Raw genomic sequence first — 17749 nt, forward strand, 5'->3', positions numbered from 1 at the left:
CCATGACACCGGAAGCTGTAGCGGCAGCTGGAGATTTATCTCCGGTACCGTCGGTTTGGGTCGGACGTCGGAGCCGGAGTTTGTCCGGTTCTTTATTTAAAGCTAAAATCAGCAGCAGAGTTTCTGTTTCAAGTCCAGCCGGCAGCAGAGATGGTGAGAAGCAGCTTTGACTCCATCACTCCGCCGTTAGCATGCTAGCCGTTAGCATGCTAACAGCTGTAACTCCCTCGCACCGCCGTTAGCTTCATTCATTAACATTAACTACTATTTGAACTAAGACCAGTAAAAATTCATCAGCTCCTAAACTGAGACGAACTTTCCTTCTCTGGTTTTCCCGCCGTTCAGTTCAGCAGATTTCTGAAGGACCCGTTTAATAAAAACACGGAAATACAAAATATATTAGGACCTGTTTCGGTGTTTTTACTCTTTAGTGCTCGGCTATTTAACACTGAGATGTGTTCAGTCATGAAGCTGAGTCTGGAACTCGTTAGATTAAACTGTTTGGTACAGTGTTATAATATTGTAGTAGTTAGTATATTGTGGTGTTATGTTGTCTTAGTGTTGTTGATCTGTTAGAGTTCTGTTCTACTGCTAAATATTTTTTTCTAAAACTAGTCCTGGTCTCTCAGTGTTGTGGTATCTGAGGCCCAGTTCTCTCTAGATTGTTCTCCCATGTCTCAGTGAGATTACAGGTATAAACGAAGGATAAATAAATGAATTTTGTGTAAATATCAGATAATGTGTTTTTCAGCTCTTGGAGGGTTCATATCTGTTCTATTATTTTATTTCATATTCTATTCTACTATTTTATATTCAGCTCCAGTCTGCTTTCTGTCTCTCTGCCCTTCACGTTTCTCTGAACTGAACTTCAGTCATTAACCTGAAACTCTTTGAAAGTTTTATTGATCAGTTGAACTGATCAGACGTATTGATCAGCTGATCAGAGGGATGTTTCTAACTGCTGATGTTTGTGTTTGCGAGGCGAGAAACGCTGAGAAGGCCATGTGAGTATCCGGTTACCTTCATATTGAAACTGTTCAGGAGAGGACAGGTGAGTCTGGACCACCTGGAGAGGACAGGTGATGGTTCTGCTGAGAAACATGCTGGTTTCCAGGTTCCCTCTGCGGCTGCTTCACCTGGATAAGGTTCAGACTCACCTGTTCTCAGGTCACAGCTCTGATGTCATCAGTGATCAATAACTTTATGAATCAAACAATCAGCTCCACACCCTGACAGTAAACTGTGTCTGATGGTTCTCCTCCTGGTTCTGTCTCTCAGGACGGCTCTGGCCCGGTTCAGACAGGCTCAGCTGGAGGAAGGAAAAGTAAAGGTGAGTTCTACTACATTCTAAAGTCCAGGAGAACCCTGTAAGAACATACCTGTCTGTTACTTTAAATGAACTGCTGCAGAACAATGAGTTGTAGAGGAGGAACCTAAAGAGCCTGAAGCTGATCTGGAGAACCAAACGTCTGCAGCTTTTAGAGCTTTCAGAGCTAAAGAACCTGAAATAGAGAACTGCTGAAGAAGCTCAAATCTAAAGAAATGATTCTGTCAGAAAGTTAAACAGCTGATGTCTGTCTGTCTGCAGGAGAGGAGACCTTTTCTGGCCTCAGAATGTTCTGAACTTCCTAAAGCTGAAAAGTGGAGACGACAGGTACTCAACTGTAGTAACCTGTAGTAATACTGTAGCACACCTGTAGTAATACTGTAGTAATACTGTAGTAATACTGTAGTACACCTGTAGTAATACTGTAGTACACCTGTAGTAATACTGTAGTAATACTTCAGTAATACTGTAGTAATACTGTAGTACACCTGCAGTAATACTAGTAGTAATACTGTAGTACACCTGTAGTAATACTGTAGTAATACTGTAGTACACCTGCAGTAATACTGTAGTAATACTGTAGTACACCTGTAGTAATATTGTAGTAATACTTCAGTAATACTTAGTAATACTGTAGTACACCTGCAGTAATACTGTAGTAATACTGTAGTACACCTGTAGTAATACTGTAGTACACCTGTAGTAATACTGTAGTACACCTGTAGTAATACTGCAGTAATACTGTAGTACACTGTAGTAATACTGTAGTACAACCTGTAGTAATTACTGTAGTAAACTGCAAGTAATACTATAGTAATACATGTAAGTACACACTGCAGTAATCACTGTAGTAATACCTGTAGTACACCTGTCAGTAACTAACTGAGTACACCTGCAAGTAATACCTGCAGTATACTGTAGTAATACTGTAGATAGCACCTGTAGTAATACTGTAGTAACCTGCAGTAATACTGTAGTAATTACTGTAGTACACCTGTAGTAATACTGTAGTAATCAACTGCAAGTAATACTGATAGTAATACTGTAGTACACCATGCCAGTATATACTGTAGTAAACTGTAGTACACCTGTAGTAATACTGTAGTAATACTGTAGTAATACTGTAGTACCATCCTGCCAGTAATACTGTAGTAATACTGTAGTACACCTGTAGTAATACTGTAGTACACCTGCTAGTAAGACTGTAGTAATACTGTAAGTACAACCTGTCAGTATACTGCAGTATACTGTAGTACACCTGTAGTAATACTGCAGTAATACTGTAGTACACCTGCAGTAATACTGTAGTAATACTGTAGTACACCTGTAGTAATACTGCAGTAATACTGTAGTACACCTGCAGTAATACTGTAGTAATACTGTAGTACACTGCAGTAATACTGTAGTAATACTGTAGTACACCTGTAGTAATACTGTAGTAATACTGTAGTACACCTGCAGTAATACTGTAGTAATAACTGTAGTACACCTGTAGTCATACTGTAGTAATACTGCAGTATACTGCAGTAATACTGTAGTACACTGCAGTAATACTGTAGTAATACTGTAGTACACCTGTAGTCATACTGTAGTCATACTGCAGTTAATACTGTAGTCATACTGCAGTAATACTGTAGTACACCTGTAGTAATAACTGTAGTAATACTTCAGTAATACTGTAAGTAATACTGTAGTACACCTGCAGTAATACTGTAGTAATACTGTAGTTACACCTGTAGTAATACTGTAGTAATACTGTAGTACACCTGCAGTATACTGTTAGTGATACTGTAGTACACCTGTAGTAATACTGTAGTAATACTTCAGTAATACTGTAGTAATACTGTAGTACACCTGCAGTAATACTGTAGTAATACTGTAGTACACCTGTAGTAATACTGTAGTAATACTGTAGTACATCCTGCAGTAATACTGTAGTAATACTGTAGTACACCTGTAGTAATACCTGTAGTAATACTGTAGTAAAACTACCCTGCAGTAATACTGTAGTAATACTGTAGTACACCCTGTAGTAATACTGTAGTAATACTGTAGTAATACTGTAGTACACCTGTAGTAATACTGTAGTACACCTGCAGTAATACTGTAGTAATACTGTAGTACACCTGTAGTAATACTGTAGTACACCTGCAGTAATACTGTAGTAATACTGTAGTACACCTGCAGTAATACTGTAGTAATACTGTAGCACACCTGTAGTAATACTGTAGTAATACTGTAGTAATACTGCAGTAAACTGTAGTACACCTGCAGTAATACTGTAGTAATACTGTAGTACACCTGTAGTATACTGTAGTAATACTGTAGTACACCTGCAGTAATACTGTAGTAATACTGTAGTACACCGCAGTAATACTGTAGTAATACTGTAGTACACCTGTAGTAATACTGTAGTACACCTGTAGTAATACTGTAGTAATACTGTAGTACACCTGCAGTAATACTGTAGTAATACTGTAGTACACCTGTAGTAATACTGCAGTAATACTGTAGTACACCTGCAGTAATACTGCAGTAATACTGTAGTACACCTGCAGTAATACTGTAGTAATACTGTAGTACACCTGCAGTAATACTGTAGTAATACTGTAGTACACCTGTAGTACACCTGTAGTCATACTGTAGTAATACTGCAGTAATACTGCAGTAATACTGTAGTACACTGCAGTAATACTGTAGTAATACTGTAGTACACCTGTAGTCATACTGTAGTCATACTGCAGTAATACTGTAGTCATACTGCAGTAATACTGTAGTACACCTGTAGTCATACTGTAGTACACTGTAGTAATACTGTAGTAATACTGTAGTACACCTGTAGTAATACTGTAGTACACTGTAGTAATACTGTAGTAATACTGTAGCACACCTGTAGTCATACTGTAGTAATACTGTAGTACACCTGTAGTCATACTATAGTAATACTGTAGTAATACTGCAGTAATACTGTAGTACACCTGTAGTAATACTGTAGTACACCTGTAGTCATACTGTAGTAATACTGTAGTACACCTGTAGTAATACTGTAGTACACCTGTAGTAATACTGTAGTACACCTGTAGTAATACTGTAGTAATACTGTAGTACACCTGCAGTAATACTGTTAGTAATACTGTAGTACACCTGTAGTACACCTGTAGTCATACTGTAGTAATACTGCAGTAATACTGCAGTAATACTGTAGTACACTGCAGTAATACTGTAGTAATACTGTAGTACACCTGTAGTCATACTGTAGTCATACTGCAGTAATACTGTAGTCATACTGCAGTAATACTGTAGTACACCTGTAGTCATACTGTAGTACACTGTAGTAATACTGTAGTAATACTGTAGTACACCTGTAGTAATACTGTAGTACACTGTAGTAATACTGTAGTAATACTGTAGCACACCTGTAGTCATACTGTAGTAATACTGTAGTACACCTGTAGTCATACTATAGTAATACTGTAGTAATACTGCAGTAATACTGTAGTACACCTGTAGTAATACTGTAGTACACCTGTAGTCATACTGTAGTAATACTGTAGTACACCTGTAGTCATACTATAGTAATACTGTAGTAATACTGTAGTACACCTGTAGTCATACTGTAGTAATACTGTAGTACACCTGTAGTCATACTGTAGTAATACTGTAGTAATACTGTAGTACACCTGTAGTCATACTATAGTAATACTGTAGTAATACTGTAGTAATACTGTAGCACACCTGTAATCATACTGTAGTAATACTGTAGTAATACTGTAGTACACCTGTAGTCATACTGTAGTAATACTGTAGTACACCTGTAGTCATACTGTAGTAATACTGTAGTAATACTGTAGTAATACTGTAGTACACCTGTAGTCATACTATAGTAATACTGTAGTAATACTGTAGTAATACTGTAGCACACCTGTAATCATACTGTAGTAATACTGTAGTACACCTGTCGTCATACTGTAGTAATACTGTAGTAATACTGTAGTAATACTGTAGTACACCTGTAGTCATACTATAGTAATACTGTAGTAATACTGTAGTAATACTGTAGTACACCTGTAGTACACCTGTAGTCATACTGTAGTAATACTGCCAGTAATACTGTAGTACACCTGTAGTAATACTGTAGTACACTGTAGTAATACTATAGTAATACTGTAGTACACCTGTAGTCATACTTTAGTAATACTGCAGTAATACTGTAGTACACTGTAGTAATACTGTAGTAATACTGCAGTAATACTGTAGTACACCTGTAGTAATACTGTAGTACACTGTAGTAATACTATAGTAATACTGTAGTACACCTGTAGTCATACTTTAGTAATACTGTAGTAATACTGTAGCACACCTGTAGTACTCTGGTTGTGTGTATTCTAACAGTGATCTCTGTTTCAGATCATCAGTGAGATCTCAAAAAAAGTCGCTCAGATCCAGAACGGTGAGTTTAAACCTGTCTGTCTGTCTCTAACCTGTCTGTCTCTAACCTGTCTGTCTCTAACCTGTCTGTCTCTAACCTGTCTGTCTTCCAGCTGGTCTGGGTGAGTTCAGGATCAGGGATCTGAACGATGAGATCAACAAGTTGCTGAGGGAGAAAGGTCACTGGGGAGGTCAGGATCAAGGAGCTGGGAGGACCCGACTACGCGGTAAACATTATTGATCACTAATTATTGATCAGTGATTGTTGATGGGTGGTTATTGATCAGTGATTATTGGTCATGCTTCTTCCAGCGGGTCGGTCCCAGGATGTTGGACCACGAGGGGAAGGAGGTTCCAGGAAACCGCGGTTATAAATACTTCGGAGCAGCCAGAGACCTGCCAGGAGTCCGTGAGCTGTTCGAGAAGGAACGTACGTACTTCCTCTTACCTCACTTCCTGTTTCACGTGTCTGATGACTGATCCTGACTGATCATGTGACTCCAGCTGCCCCGGCCCTGAGGAAGACGAGGGCAGAGCTGATGAAGGACGTGGATGCCGAGTACTACGGCTACAGGGACGAAGACGACGGCGTCCTCCTTCCTCTGGAGACGCAGTACGAGAAACAAGGTGAGAGTCGCTCAGTGAACGCGACAGTTTTAATAAACCTGTTAAGTCTGAGGAGGCAAACAGGTGATGAGTTTAACGTCCAGGTAAACAAACCTGGTATCAACGCCAGCAAACAGGAAGACGTTATCTGAGCTTCAGACACAGTCAGTAGAGAAAACACACAGAACCTGGAGCCCGGTGTCACTGGACCGGACCCCACATCAACCTGCTGAATCCCAACGTCAGTGTCAGGGCTGGCAGCCACTGGACTTAACACTGGAGTTAACACTAAGGTTCACACTGGAATTAACACTGGAATTTACACTGGGGTTAACTGGAGGCACAGTGTGGAGGTGTTTCAGACGGTGAACCTGTGACCCAGATGAACTTTTTGTTTTACTGTTTGCATCAACATCAACACATACTCTTGTTTTGTGTGTGTGTGTGTGTGTGTGTGTGTGTAGCGGTGCTGGAGGCGGTCCAGAGGTGGAGAACAGAGAAAGAGTCTCATCTCTCTGGAGAGTCTCAGCAGCAGCAGGATGAGGACGAGGAGGACATCTACAGTGTCCACACTGACCAGGTGAGTCCTTGACCTGCTGGACAATCTATCTGCTGAGTTACCTGATGTCTTACTTGCTGTTCTTACTGTGTGAAGCCTGAAGATGAGGAGAACCAGGAGGAGATGCAGGGAGAAGAAGGAGGAGTCGCCTTCATCGCACACGTACCTGTTCCCTCCCAGAGAGAGGTGAGACACCCTTCCTCACCCGTCCTCAGTAGGATCTCCTCTCCGATGTGAACTCAAATGTCCATCTTTGTGTGCTTCAGGTGGAGGAGGCTCTGGTCCGGAGGAAGAAGATGGAGCTGCTGCAGCGCTACGCCAGCGAGACCCTTCAGGCTCAGAGTCAAGAAGCCAGAACTCTGCTGGGACTCTAACCTGTCTGTCTGTCTGTCTGTCTGTCTGTCTGTCTGTCTGTCTGTCTGTCTGTCTGTCTGTCTGTCTGTAAATACCAGCTCAGTTTTGTACTCCTGTTTCTTATTAAAACTTTTTCTGCTCAGTTTGTTCTCATTGTGTTTTGTTGGTTCTTGGAGATTAAACCATGAAGACCCAAATGTTTGTAGGTCCAGGATCCAACAAGTGGTCCTAAACTGTATCCCCTCACAGTAATCAGATTACTTCCATCAGTAGAGTATCTGCTCTGGTATCAGATTACTGACTACAGATTGAATTCAGGCTCCACAGCAAGAACTCAGTGGAACTAAGGGGAGGTTCTTGAGTTCCTCCTTTGTTCTGCTGGCTTCAGGACTCACACTGTCCAGGTCCTGGTTCCTCTTGGTTCTAGTGGAGAAGCTCTGGTGTGATATTGTTCTCTAGATGTTCTCCTACTGGAATGTTCCTCTTCTCCATCTGCTCAGCCAGGATTCTGGTTCCTCCTCAGACCTTCATGCTGCATCTAGAAATGTCTTCAACACCTTCTGACCTCATGCAGCCCCAGATCATCACACTCCCACCTCCATGCTTCACCGTCAGGACCATCCATCCACTGTGGTAGTCCTGGTCAGGTTCTCACCAAACATCTGGACTCCATCTGAGCCCAACTCATTGATCTTCATCTGACCAAAGAATGTTCTCCAGCATCCATCAGGCTTCTTCTCATGTTTTTCATCTGGAAGTTTAGCTCTGAGCAGCAGCCTGGTTTAGTTCTGGTCCTCTGTCCATAGAGGTTGATGTTCTGAAGGTTCCTTCACACTGTCTGAGCTTCACACTAACTCTGGTTTCCATGGAGAACCCCTGAACCAAGTCTGAAGCAGCTGATGTCTGTTTTTACAGCTGGATGGAGAAAGTAGTTCACTGTCTGTGGAGTCATTTTAGGAGCTCTGATTAGTGGAACTATGACTCCTTCTAGACCTCCTGATTAGTGGAACTATGACTCCTTCTAGACCTCCTGATTAGTGGAACTATGACTCCTTCTAGACCTCCTGATTAGTGGAACTATGACTCCTTCTAGACCTCCTGATTAGTGGAACTATGACTCCTTCTAGACCTGATTAGTGGAACTATGACTCCTTCTAGACCTCCTGATTAGTGGAACTATGACTCCTTCTAGACCTCCTGATTAGTGGTACTATGACTCCTTCTAGACCTCCTGATTAGTGGAACTATGACTCCTTCTAGACCTCCTGATTAGTGGTACTATGACTCCTTCCAGACCTCCTGATTAGTGGAACTATGACTCCTTCTAGACCTCCTGATTAGTGGAACTATGACTCCTTCTAGACCTCCTGATTAGTGGAACTATGACTCCTTCTAGACCTCCTGATTAGTGGAACTATGACTCCTTCTAGACCTCCTGATTAGTGGAACTATGACTCCTTCTAGACCTCCTGATTAGTGGTACTAGACCTCTGATAATGCAGGAACTATGACTCCTCAGATGTTTCTCTTCCTCTGTTCAGTTCTTCTCCATGTGGAGCCATGATGCAGACATAGATAGATCCAGTCCATAGGTCCAGGACTGAGAAGGTTCTGCTGTTCTCAGCTCCTATTAGAACCATGTTCATCAGTTAGACTGACTGGAATCACAGCTGGACTCTCTTTGGTTCTCAGAGGTTCTACTCTGAGGTTACTGTGATTCTTGTCTTTCTAAAGTGTTTGTTTTTTGTTGTTCATCAGAGGAAATACTCTGCTGTACTGAGAAGTAATCTGATTACTGTAAGGTGATAGACTTCAGGTTTGTTGTGTTGACTGAGGGGAGGTCAGTCTGGACTTTCTGTTGTTCTGATCCTCCAGTTCTGGATCATCTGATTGGGCCGTCACAATGATTCTTCGTCTCTGGAGATTCTCAAGTAGCTACTCTAGTTACTTCAGTCCCTCTAGTTACTTTAGTTACTTGTAGTGTTCTGCTCGTGACTCTGAGAACAGCAGAACAGTGTCTCTGTCTGTCTTGTCATGTGGCTTCACTCTGATTGGTTGATTGGTGGCAGCATTCTGCAGCATGTGATTGGCTGATTAACGACCAGACGCTGCATGTGATGTCATGTGAGGAGAAACAGTCAGCCACATTTAATCTGTGTGTGTGTGTGTGTGTGTTGTTCTCTGTGCAGAACTTGACAAAACTTTAATTTCTATAAGCTTCTTAAGATGGAATAAGGCTCAGTTGGTGTTTATATTTTATTTGGTGAATCAGAAACATCTCTATGGAACGTTAGAACAACAGAGACACGTTCTTCTGTTCTCTGACAGCTGACATTATCTACTCCATCTCCTCCAGTCTATCAGCTTCTGAACATCACGTCTCTGATGATCAGCGCTGAGCAGGACCAGACAGATGGTTCAGATTTTGGTTGTAGAATGTGTCCTCCACTGATCACACAGTTCAGAAAACAGAAAGGAGACAAACAGATAGAGAACATCTACAGAACGTCCTCTTGAAGACAAAGCTGGGACTTATGTCTCTGTAGCTAATAAGAAAAGGAGAAAGAAGAAAAAAAGGACTGTTGACTTGAGGCATTATTTCTATATTTTTTTCATTTGCCATTAGACACATTATTTTGAAGAATGGGCTAACTGAACATTGAAGAATAGGCTACCTCTCTTTTTTCTTTTTGTTTAATATTTTGAGGCATTATTTCTATTTTTACATAATTGATCATTGGGAGGTTATTTTGAAGAATGCTACTCTACCTCACTTTTCCTAACTAAGGTGTAAGTGTCAGAGAGATGATTATTTCTTATTTTGTTAAACATCTGAATACATGTGTTCCTACACAACTTGAGTCAATAACTATTAAAGACCAGAGCATGCCATATTTGTATGTGACTGATTATATTGTTTAGGAGAATTGCTTTAATAAATATATTTATAAAGCAACTGTTTGTGAGTGTTCTGGGCTATTTTTCTGTATATCCAGGTAAAGTGTTCTTTTCTGGGGAATTCAGAATATCTGTTTAACTGAGTTTGAAGCACAGAAAGCCCCCTGACCCACGGAAAATTTTTCGCGCGCGAGCTGGAAGTGTGTCCTCTTTTCAGAGAAACAGAATATGGTCACCCTATTTTATCCTCACTGTACTGATGAACACCCTGCGGCCACAATAACATGACAGACACTGTGACAGCCATGTAGCTCCGCCCCCTGGTGACATCACAGCACTGTGGCTATAAAGCAGTAGCAGAGAAGAACAGAAACACAACAACAGGAGTCATGTGGAGCCGAGGAGTCCTGCAGACAATCAGACGAGTGTCCACCAACAGACAGGTTAGTGAGTGAGTGTGTGTGTGTGTGTGTGTGTGTGTGTGTGTGTGTGTGTGTGTGTGTCTTGCTATTATTGTGGGGACTTACCATTGACTCCCATTCATATCTAACCCCTAACCCAGACCAAAACAATGGCTAACCCTCAAGAAACGTTTTTGCACTTTTACATTTTTTAGTAACAACAACATGGCCAAGAAAACACTGTTGCCATCCGTGGGGACCTCATTTTAGGTCCTCACTGTAAGACAAGTCCCCACTGATATAGCAAATAGTCAGGTTGACATCCCCACCGGTATAGATAAACACGTACGTGTGTGTGTGTGTGTGTGTGTGTGTGTGTAATGACCCTGGTCTTTGTGGGGACCATGCTGATGATAGATTTCTGTAGGAAAAGGACAGAGACGGACAGAATATTTCTAACCTGCATGTACACATCTGCAGACATGCTGACAACAGACGATAGGAGACGTCCTCTGAATAGTTTCAGAGAGTATTAAACCTGTCTGTCTGTCTGTCTGTTTGTCTCCATCATGTCCACTGTGGGATGCTGCTACTCTGCATCACCCTCACTATATTTGATGTGTTCTTCTACATACTGTTTGAATTTTACTACCAGCTATAAATGTAGTAGATTTAATGCCACAGCTGTACACAAGAACAGGAAACTATGAATCAGTTTACATTAGTTTCTACTTTGTATGAATCATCTATGTTACTCTGATCATACATGTATTCCATTATGTGTTACATGTTCTTTGTCCCCCACCCCCTCTACCTCTTCTGTTCCTCTCCACCTCCTTCCAGCAGCAGATGGTTCCTCCACATATAGATCCAGGTTCTGTTCCAGGTTTCTTCCTGTTAAAGGGTGTTGGACTGTCTGTCTGTCTCTAACCTGTGTCCATCATTCTTCCTATCAGGCGGGAGTGCTCTTCGATGTGGACGGTGTCCTCCTCCGTGGACGCTCTGTCCTTCCAGGAGCTCGTCAAGCTATCAGAAAACTTCTGGACCAAAACAACAACTTCCTGTTTCCTGTCGTCTTTGTCACCAACGCAGGAAGCTGTCAGAGACGGGACAAGGCGGAGCAGCTGTCCAATCTGCTGGACGTCCAGGTAAAGGAGACAGACAGTGTTTCACTTTGGTGTTATGGTGTATCTGTGTGGAGCTTCTCATTGGACATCAGTCATGTAACCTCTGTCTCTCTCTCTGTAGATCACCCCTGAGCAGGTGGTTCTTTCCCACAGTCCTTTGCAAATGATGAAGAGCTTCCATGACAGGTGTGTCCTGGTGTGTGGACAGGGACCAACAACCAACATCGCCAACACGTATCTTTCACAGACGGACTGGTTTAGACTGGTCTGCACTATTTTAGTCTGGTTTGAGCCCAGTATTTAGACTGGTTATAGACTGGTTGTGGACTGGTTATAGACTGGTTGTAGACTGGTTGTAGACTGGTTTTAAACTAGTTATAGACTGGCTTTAGACTGGTTATAGACTGGTTTTAGACTGGTTGTAGACTGGTTTTAAACTAGTTATAGACTGGTTGTGGACTGGTTATAGACTGGTTTTAGACTGGCTGTAGACTGGCTTTAGACTGGTTATAGACTGGTTATAGACGGGTTGTAGACTGGTTTTAAACTAGTTATAGACTTCTTGTGGACTGGTTGTAGACTGGTTTTAAACTAGTTATAGACTGGTTGTGGACTGGTTATAGACTGGTTTTAGACTGGTTGTAGACTGGTTGTAGACTGGTTTTAAACTAGTTATAGACTGGTTGTGGACTGGTTATAGACTGGTTTTAAACTAGTTATAGACTGGTTGTGGACTGGTTATAGACTGGTTTTAGACTGGTTGTAGACTGGTTGTAGACTGGTTTTAAACTAGTTATAGACTGGTTGTAGACTGGTTGTAGACTGGTTTTAAACTAGTTATAGACTGGTTGTGGACTGGTTATAGACTGGTTTTAGACTGGTTGTAGACTGGTTTTAAACTAGTTATAGACTTGTTGTGGACTGGTTGTAGACTGGTTTTAAACTAGTTATAGACTGGTTGTGGACTGGTTATAGACTGGTTTTAGACTGGTTGTAGACTGGTTTTAAACTAGTTATAGACTGGTTGTGGACTGGTTGTAGACTGGTTTTAAACTAGTTATAGACTGGTTGTGGACTGGTTATAGACTGGTTTTAGACTGGTTGTAGACTGGTTTTAAACTAGTTATAGACTGGTTGTGGACTGGTTATAGACTGGTTATAGACGGGTTGTAGACTGGTTTTAAACTAGTTATAGACTGGTTGTGGACTGGTTATAGACTGGTTATAGACGGGTTGTAGACTGGTTTTAAACTAGTTATAGACTGGTTGTGGACTGGTTGTAGACTGGTTTTAAACTAGTTATAGACTGGTTGTGGACTGGTTATAGACTGGTTTTAGACTGGTTGTAGACTGGTTTTAAACTAGTTATAGACTGGTTGTGGACTGGTTATAGACTGGTTTTAGACTGACTGTAGACTGGCTTTAGACTGGTTATAGACTGGTTGTAGACTGGTTTTAAACTAGTTATAGACTGGTTGTAGACTGGTTGTAGACTGGTTGTAGACTGGTTGTAGACTGGTCATAGGCTGGTTATAGACTGTTGTAGACTAGTTGTAGATGGGTTTTAGGTTGGTTTTAGGCAGTGATAAGGACATGTCCTGAATGTGATGATGGTGTAGTTTGAACTCAGGTCTCAGGTGAGTTCCTCCTGATGGAACTAAAAGCTGCAGGGACTCTTGTTCACAACAGTGAGTTCAGTTAAAGTTGGATCCTGACCTGATGTCAGTTTGGGTTTCCAGAAGGTGCTGAGCATCGAGCAGCTCGCACAACAGCACCCCCTACTGGACATGGTCGACCACCAGAGGAAGCCCACATCACCTGTGAGTACTGCGATTACTGTACCTGGTAATACTATACCTGTTAGGACTGCACCTGTGATACCTGATCAAAGGCATCAATAAATCATCTATCAATCAATAAAACTGGTCGTGAGTTAAAGCTGATGTTCATGAGTTTCTGATGAATTTATTTATTATATTTATGCTGTTTGTTTCAGTCATCCCCTGCACAGAGTCTGCCCCAGATACAAGGTAACACAACCTGTACTCAACCTATACACAACCTATACACAACACACACACAACCTATATAATACCAACACACAGACAAAAACACACAAATATGCAACCAACATGCAAGAAACCCACGATGAACACACTATAAACAGACTACCTACATACAACTTGTACACAACAAACACATAACCTCTATATAACGTACACACAACCAACCCATGTGTGTGGATTTCTGTTCTAATTCCTCAGCTTATATGTATGATTCATATTTTCCATGTAAACAGCTGATTCTCTATCAGCATCCTCACACCCAGCATCAATAACGTCTGACTGAAGCTGCTGATAATTCCTGTGTTGTCATAGCAATCATCCTGTTTGGGGAGCCAATCAAATGGGAGACCAACCTGCAGTTGCTGATTGACGTGCTTCTGACCAATGGGAGACCTGGAAATGTGCACAACACCCAGCTGTTGAACCAGCTCCCCATTCTCGCCTGCAACATGGACCTGCTGTGGATGGCTGAGGCGCCGTCACCACGGTAACAACCAAACCCCTCCTTTCAGGTGGAGATGAGTCAGAAAGCAGGGGGTATGTCCTCAATGTGTTATGGGTTTGATCATAGTAACTTCCTGTTGTGTTGTTGTAGGTTTGGTCATGGTCAGTGTTTCCCCTGGGTTGAAATGGCTGTGAGGCGGTGGGGTGTAGGCAAGGGCCAAAGGGGGGCGGGGGGGGGGAGGGGGCGGCAGGTGTTAGCCGACCAGCTAGCGGGGGAGACCAGGGGAGAGCAGCCGGCGGACCCGCAGTCAAAAATGACGGCTCCGGTGGCTTGGTGCTTTCCGTTTTTTTTTTTTTTGGGCGCGGACCAGTGAGCCGGCAATTTCGGCAAAATTGTAGTGAGGTGGTGGCCTATACCAGCGAGGCGGCCCGCCTCGTCGGTCAGATAGGAGGGGAAACACTGATGGTAACTTCCTGTTGTGTTGTTGTAGGTTTGGTCATAGTAACTTCCTGTTGTGTTGTTGTAGGTTTGGTCATGGGATGTTCCTGTTGTGTCTGGAGTCAGTCTACAAGAAGCTGACGGGCCGAGAGCTGTGCTATGAGGCTCTGCTGGGTAAACCCAGTCTGCTCACCTATCAGTATGCCGAGCAGCTGCTACGACAGCAGAACCACAACCGCAAACTGACCACTGTCTACGCTGTCGGGTAACAAAATACGATCTAACCAAACAATCTGCAACACCGCCTAACCAAACAGTCTGCAACACCGCCTAACCAAACAATCTGCAACACCGCCTAACCAAGCAATCTGCAACACCGCCTAACCAAACAGTCTGCAACACCGCCTAACCAAACAGTCTGCAACACCGCCTAACCAAACAGTCTGCAACACCGCCTAACCAAACAATCTGCAACACCGCCTAACCAAGCAGTCTGCAACACCGCCTAACCAAACAGTCTGCAACTCCGCCTAACCAAGCAGTCTGCAACACCGCCTAACCAAACAGTCTGCAACACCGCCTAACCAAACAATCTGCAACACCGCCTAACCAAACAGTCTGCAACACCGCCTAACCAAACAGTCTGTAACACCGCCTAACCAAACAGTCTGCAACACCGCCTAACCAAACAGTCTGCAACACCGCCTAACCAAACAGTCTGCAACACCGCCTAACCAAACAATCTGCAACACCGCCTAACCAAACAATCTGCAACACCGCCTAACCAAACAGTCTGCAACACCGCCTAACCAAACAGTCTGCAACACCGCCTAACCAAACAGTCTGCAACACCGCCTAACCAAACAGTCTGCAACACCGCCTAACCAAACAGTCTGCAACACCGCCTAACCAAACAGTCTGCAACACCGCCTAACCAAACAGTCTGCAACACCGCCTAACCAAACAGTCTGCAACACCGCCTAACCAAACAGTCTGCAACACCGCCTAACCAAACAGTCTGCAACACCGCCTAACCAAACAGTCTGCAACACCGCCTAACCAAACAGTCTGCAACTCCGCCTAACCAAACAGTCTGCAACACCGCCTAACCAAACAGTCTGCAACACCGCCTAACCAAACAGTCTGCAACACCGCCTAACCAAACAGTCTGCAACACCGCCTAACCAAACAATCTGCAACACCGCCTAACCAAACAATCCGGAACAGCGACCAATCTGACTCGTTCTTGTTGCCTAGTGACAACCTCATGACGGACATCTATGGTGCTAACCTGTACAATCGTTACCTGGTCCGGCAGCACACTGCCATGACAACCGCTGCCAAGCTGGTTGCCCAGGGAACAGGGAGTCAGGTGACGATGGCAGAGGAGGAGGTGGTGTGTGCTGCTCAGTGTCGCTCTATTCTGGTACGTATGTTTAATGCTGGACGGAAACTCAGTAATAATAAATTACAATACTTAGTGTCCATAGAATATAATTGTTCTCATTAGAACACAAGACACTTAGACAATCAGAAAGGAAGTCCGAGGCCAACAGTGACTGGGTCAGAAATATCTGATCAGAAAACCAGAATGTTCTGTGACTAACTCAGGTCCTCTACCTGTCCTAGCAGCTGGACAGCTCAGTGGTTAGCTCTTTGACTCTGGCACCACGGATCGCTGCTTCAAATCCTGGACAGAGTGTCCAGTGAGGATGCTTAGATGAAGCCCTTAGTGTTGCCTGCCTCCCTCACTTCTTTTGGATGGATAAGCCTGCCTCGTGCCATTTTAACTGTGATTTTCCTCAGGTGTGCACAGGTGTCTATAACCCTCGCTCCCTGTTGCCTGGCGACCAGAACAGTGGTGTCTCAGAGACGGTGTTTCATGGTGACAAAGACCTGACGCTGGAGCCGGACCTAGTGGAGCCGAGTCATGTGGTGGAGGACGTGGAGGCAGCTGTGGACCTGCTGCTGGAGCAGGAAAGCAGCATGACCTCTGAGCTCTGAGCTCAGGACCAACATGATGAAAGAAACACAGAAATAGAAGAACTCACAGCTCCGGAGGATTCTTCTGTCTCTCATCAAACTGAATGTGGACCTGACTCTAACCGCTGAAGACGTTAAACGAACATGAACTTCTCTGTGATTAATGTTGGGAACACATAATAAAGTTCAGATGCGTTCCACTATAAGCTTCATCTGATAGTTCACGCCACAGTCACAAACACACACAGCGCCACCCAGTGACGGATGCTCAAACTGCAAACCAGCGTGCTACAATGATTAAATGACAGGAGATATGAAGAATGAGAGGGTTAGAGATCCACAAGGAAACACGATGAATGGGACAAATCCTACTAATTAAACTGTTGCACACTCTTATGCAGATTATTTTTGTTTATTTGTTGTTATGTTTTAACCAGTTATTCACCTTTGGCATGTTTGTTAGCAGATTTTATGTGTTTTCTTGATTATTTGTATGTTTGTACTTTAGCTTCTGTTTACATGTTTACCCAGACCTCAGATGTTTTAAGTATATTTTATGCAGTTTTAACAGATTCAAGGTATTGTTTAACAAACTGTTTTTTTCATTTTGTTTTTTATACCAGAAATAGTGTATTTATAAATATTGTTCATGAATGTTTGACAGATTTTGTTTATTTTTTAACATACTGCAGGTGTTTTCTAGATTATTTGGGTGTTTGGATTTTAGGATCTGTCGACATGCTTTCCAGACATGATTTATTTTTACCACAATAAATGAATTTTTAAAAAACATTTTTATTTTAAAATGATTCTTGATGGTCTTTCAACGTGTTTTGCATGTATATTAAGTATTATAAAAGTATTACTTAAGTAAAATTAAGTATTATTTAAGTAGAATATTGCCTTTAAGTACTTTAGGCTTTTTTAAAGTGTATTTTTATCAGATTTGTTGTTTTCCAGATTATTTCAATGTTTTGACTTCAGCCTCCATTCACGTTTTCTAGATTTCAGATGTATTACATGTATTTTTTGCTACATCTCATGTATTTTAAACCTATGTAAAGTGTTTCCAACGTATTCCGTGTTTTTTGGGACATATTTCCGGTTTTATTTTGGC

At 42.3% G+C, this 17749-nt stretch overlaps 2 protein-coding genes and 3 long non-coding RNA genes across 6 annotated transcripts in view; 2 read left to right on the top strand and 3 right to left on the bottom strand.

Annotated features, from left to right (window-relative positions):
• Positions 1-7416, top strand: isy1 (ISY1 splicing factor homolog). Its single transcript, XM_051948167.1, is given in 12 exon segments — positions 1-153; positions 982-1004; positions 1279-1330; positions 1589-1654; positions 5735-5777; positions 5869-5942; positions 5944-5982; positions 6068-6185; positions 6260-6382; positions 6826-6941; positions 7017-7106; positions 7187-7416. Coding segments are annotated over 12 exon segments (855 nt in total). The 5' UTR covers positions 1-150; the 3' UTR covers positions 7295-7416.
• LOC127534010 (uncharacterized) lies at positions 1830-4452 on the bottom strand. Of its 2 annotated transcripts, none has more exons than XR_007941925.1 (3): positions 4361-4452; positions 3726-3758; positions 1830-1882 (listed from the first exon to the last, which is right to left on the bottom strand). It is a non-coding gene; the product is annotated as an uncharacterized LOC127534010 (long non-coding RNA). The 2 variants fall into 2 exon arrangements; XR_007941924.1 differs by lacking the exon at positions 1830-1882 and adding an exon at positions 2730-2782.
• On the bottom strand, positions 4472-5809 carry LOC127534009 (uncharacterized). Its single transcript, XR_007941923.1, has 3 exons — positions 5688-5809; positions 4690-4743; positions 4472-4504 (listed from the first exon to the last, which is right to left on the bottom strand). It is a non-coding gene; the product is annotated as an uncharacterized LOC127534009 (long non-coding RNA).
• LOC127534007 (uncharacterized) overlaps positions 7309-17749 on the bottom strand; it is a 15286-nt gene continuing 4845 nt past the window's right edge. The window contains exon 2 of the long non-coding RNA XR_007941921.1: positions 7309-7359. This is a non-coding gene — a long non-coding RNA (uncharacterized LOC127534007). The remainder of the gene's footprint in view (positions 7360-17749) is intronic.
• zgc:77375 (uncharacterized protein LOC402927 homolog) lies at positions 10411-17424 on the top strand. Its single transcript, XM_051948168.1, has 9 exons — positions 10411-10615; positions 11530-11721; positions 11822-11934; positions 13427-13520; positions 13697-13730; positions 14079-14253; positions 14738-14914; positions 15907-16075; positions 16456-17424. The coding sequence occupies exons 1-9, from the start codon at positions 10562-10564 to the stop codon at positions 16651-16653; spliced, it is 1206 nt and encodes a 401-aa protein (XP_051804128.1). The 5' UTR covers positions 10411-10561; the 3' UTR covers positions 16654-17424.

The sequence above is a fragment of the Acanthochromis polyacanthus genome, chromosome 5 (genome assembly GCF_021347895.1).
Source record: "Acanthochromis polyacanthus isolate Apoly-LR-REF ecotype Palm Island chromosome 5, KAUST_Apoly_ChrSc, whole genome shotgun sequence".
Lineage (NCBI taxonomy): Eukaryota > Metazoa > Chordata > Actinopteri > Pomacentridae > Acanthochromis > Acanthochromis polyacanthus.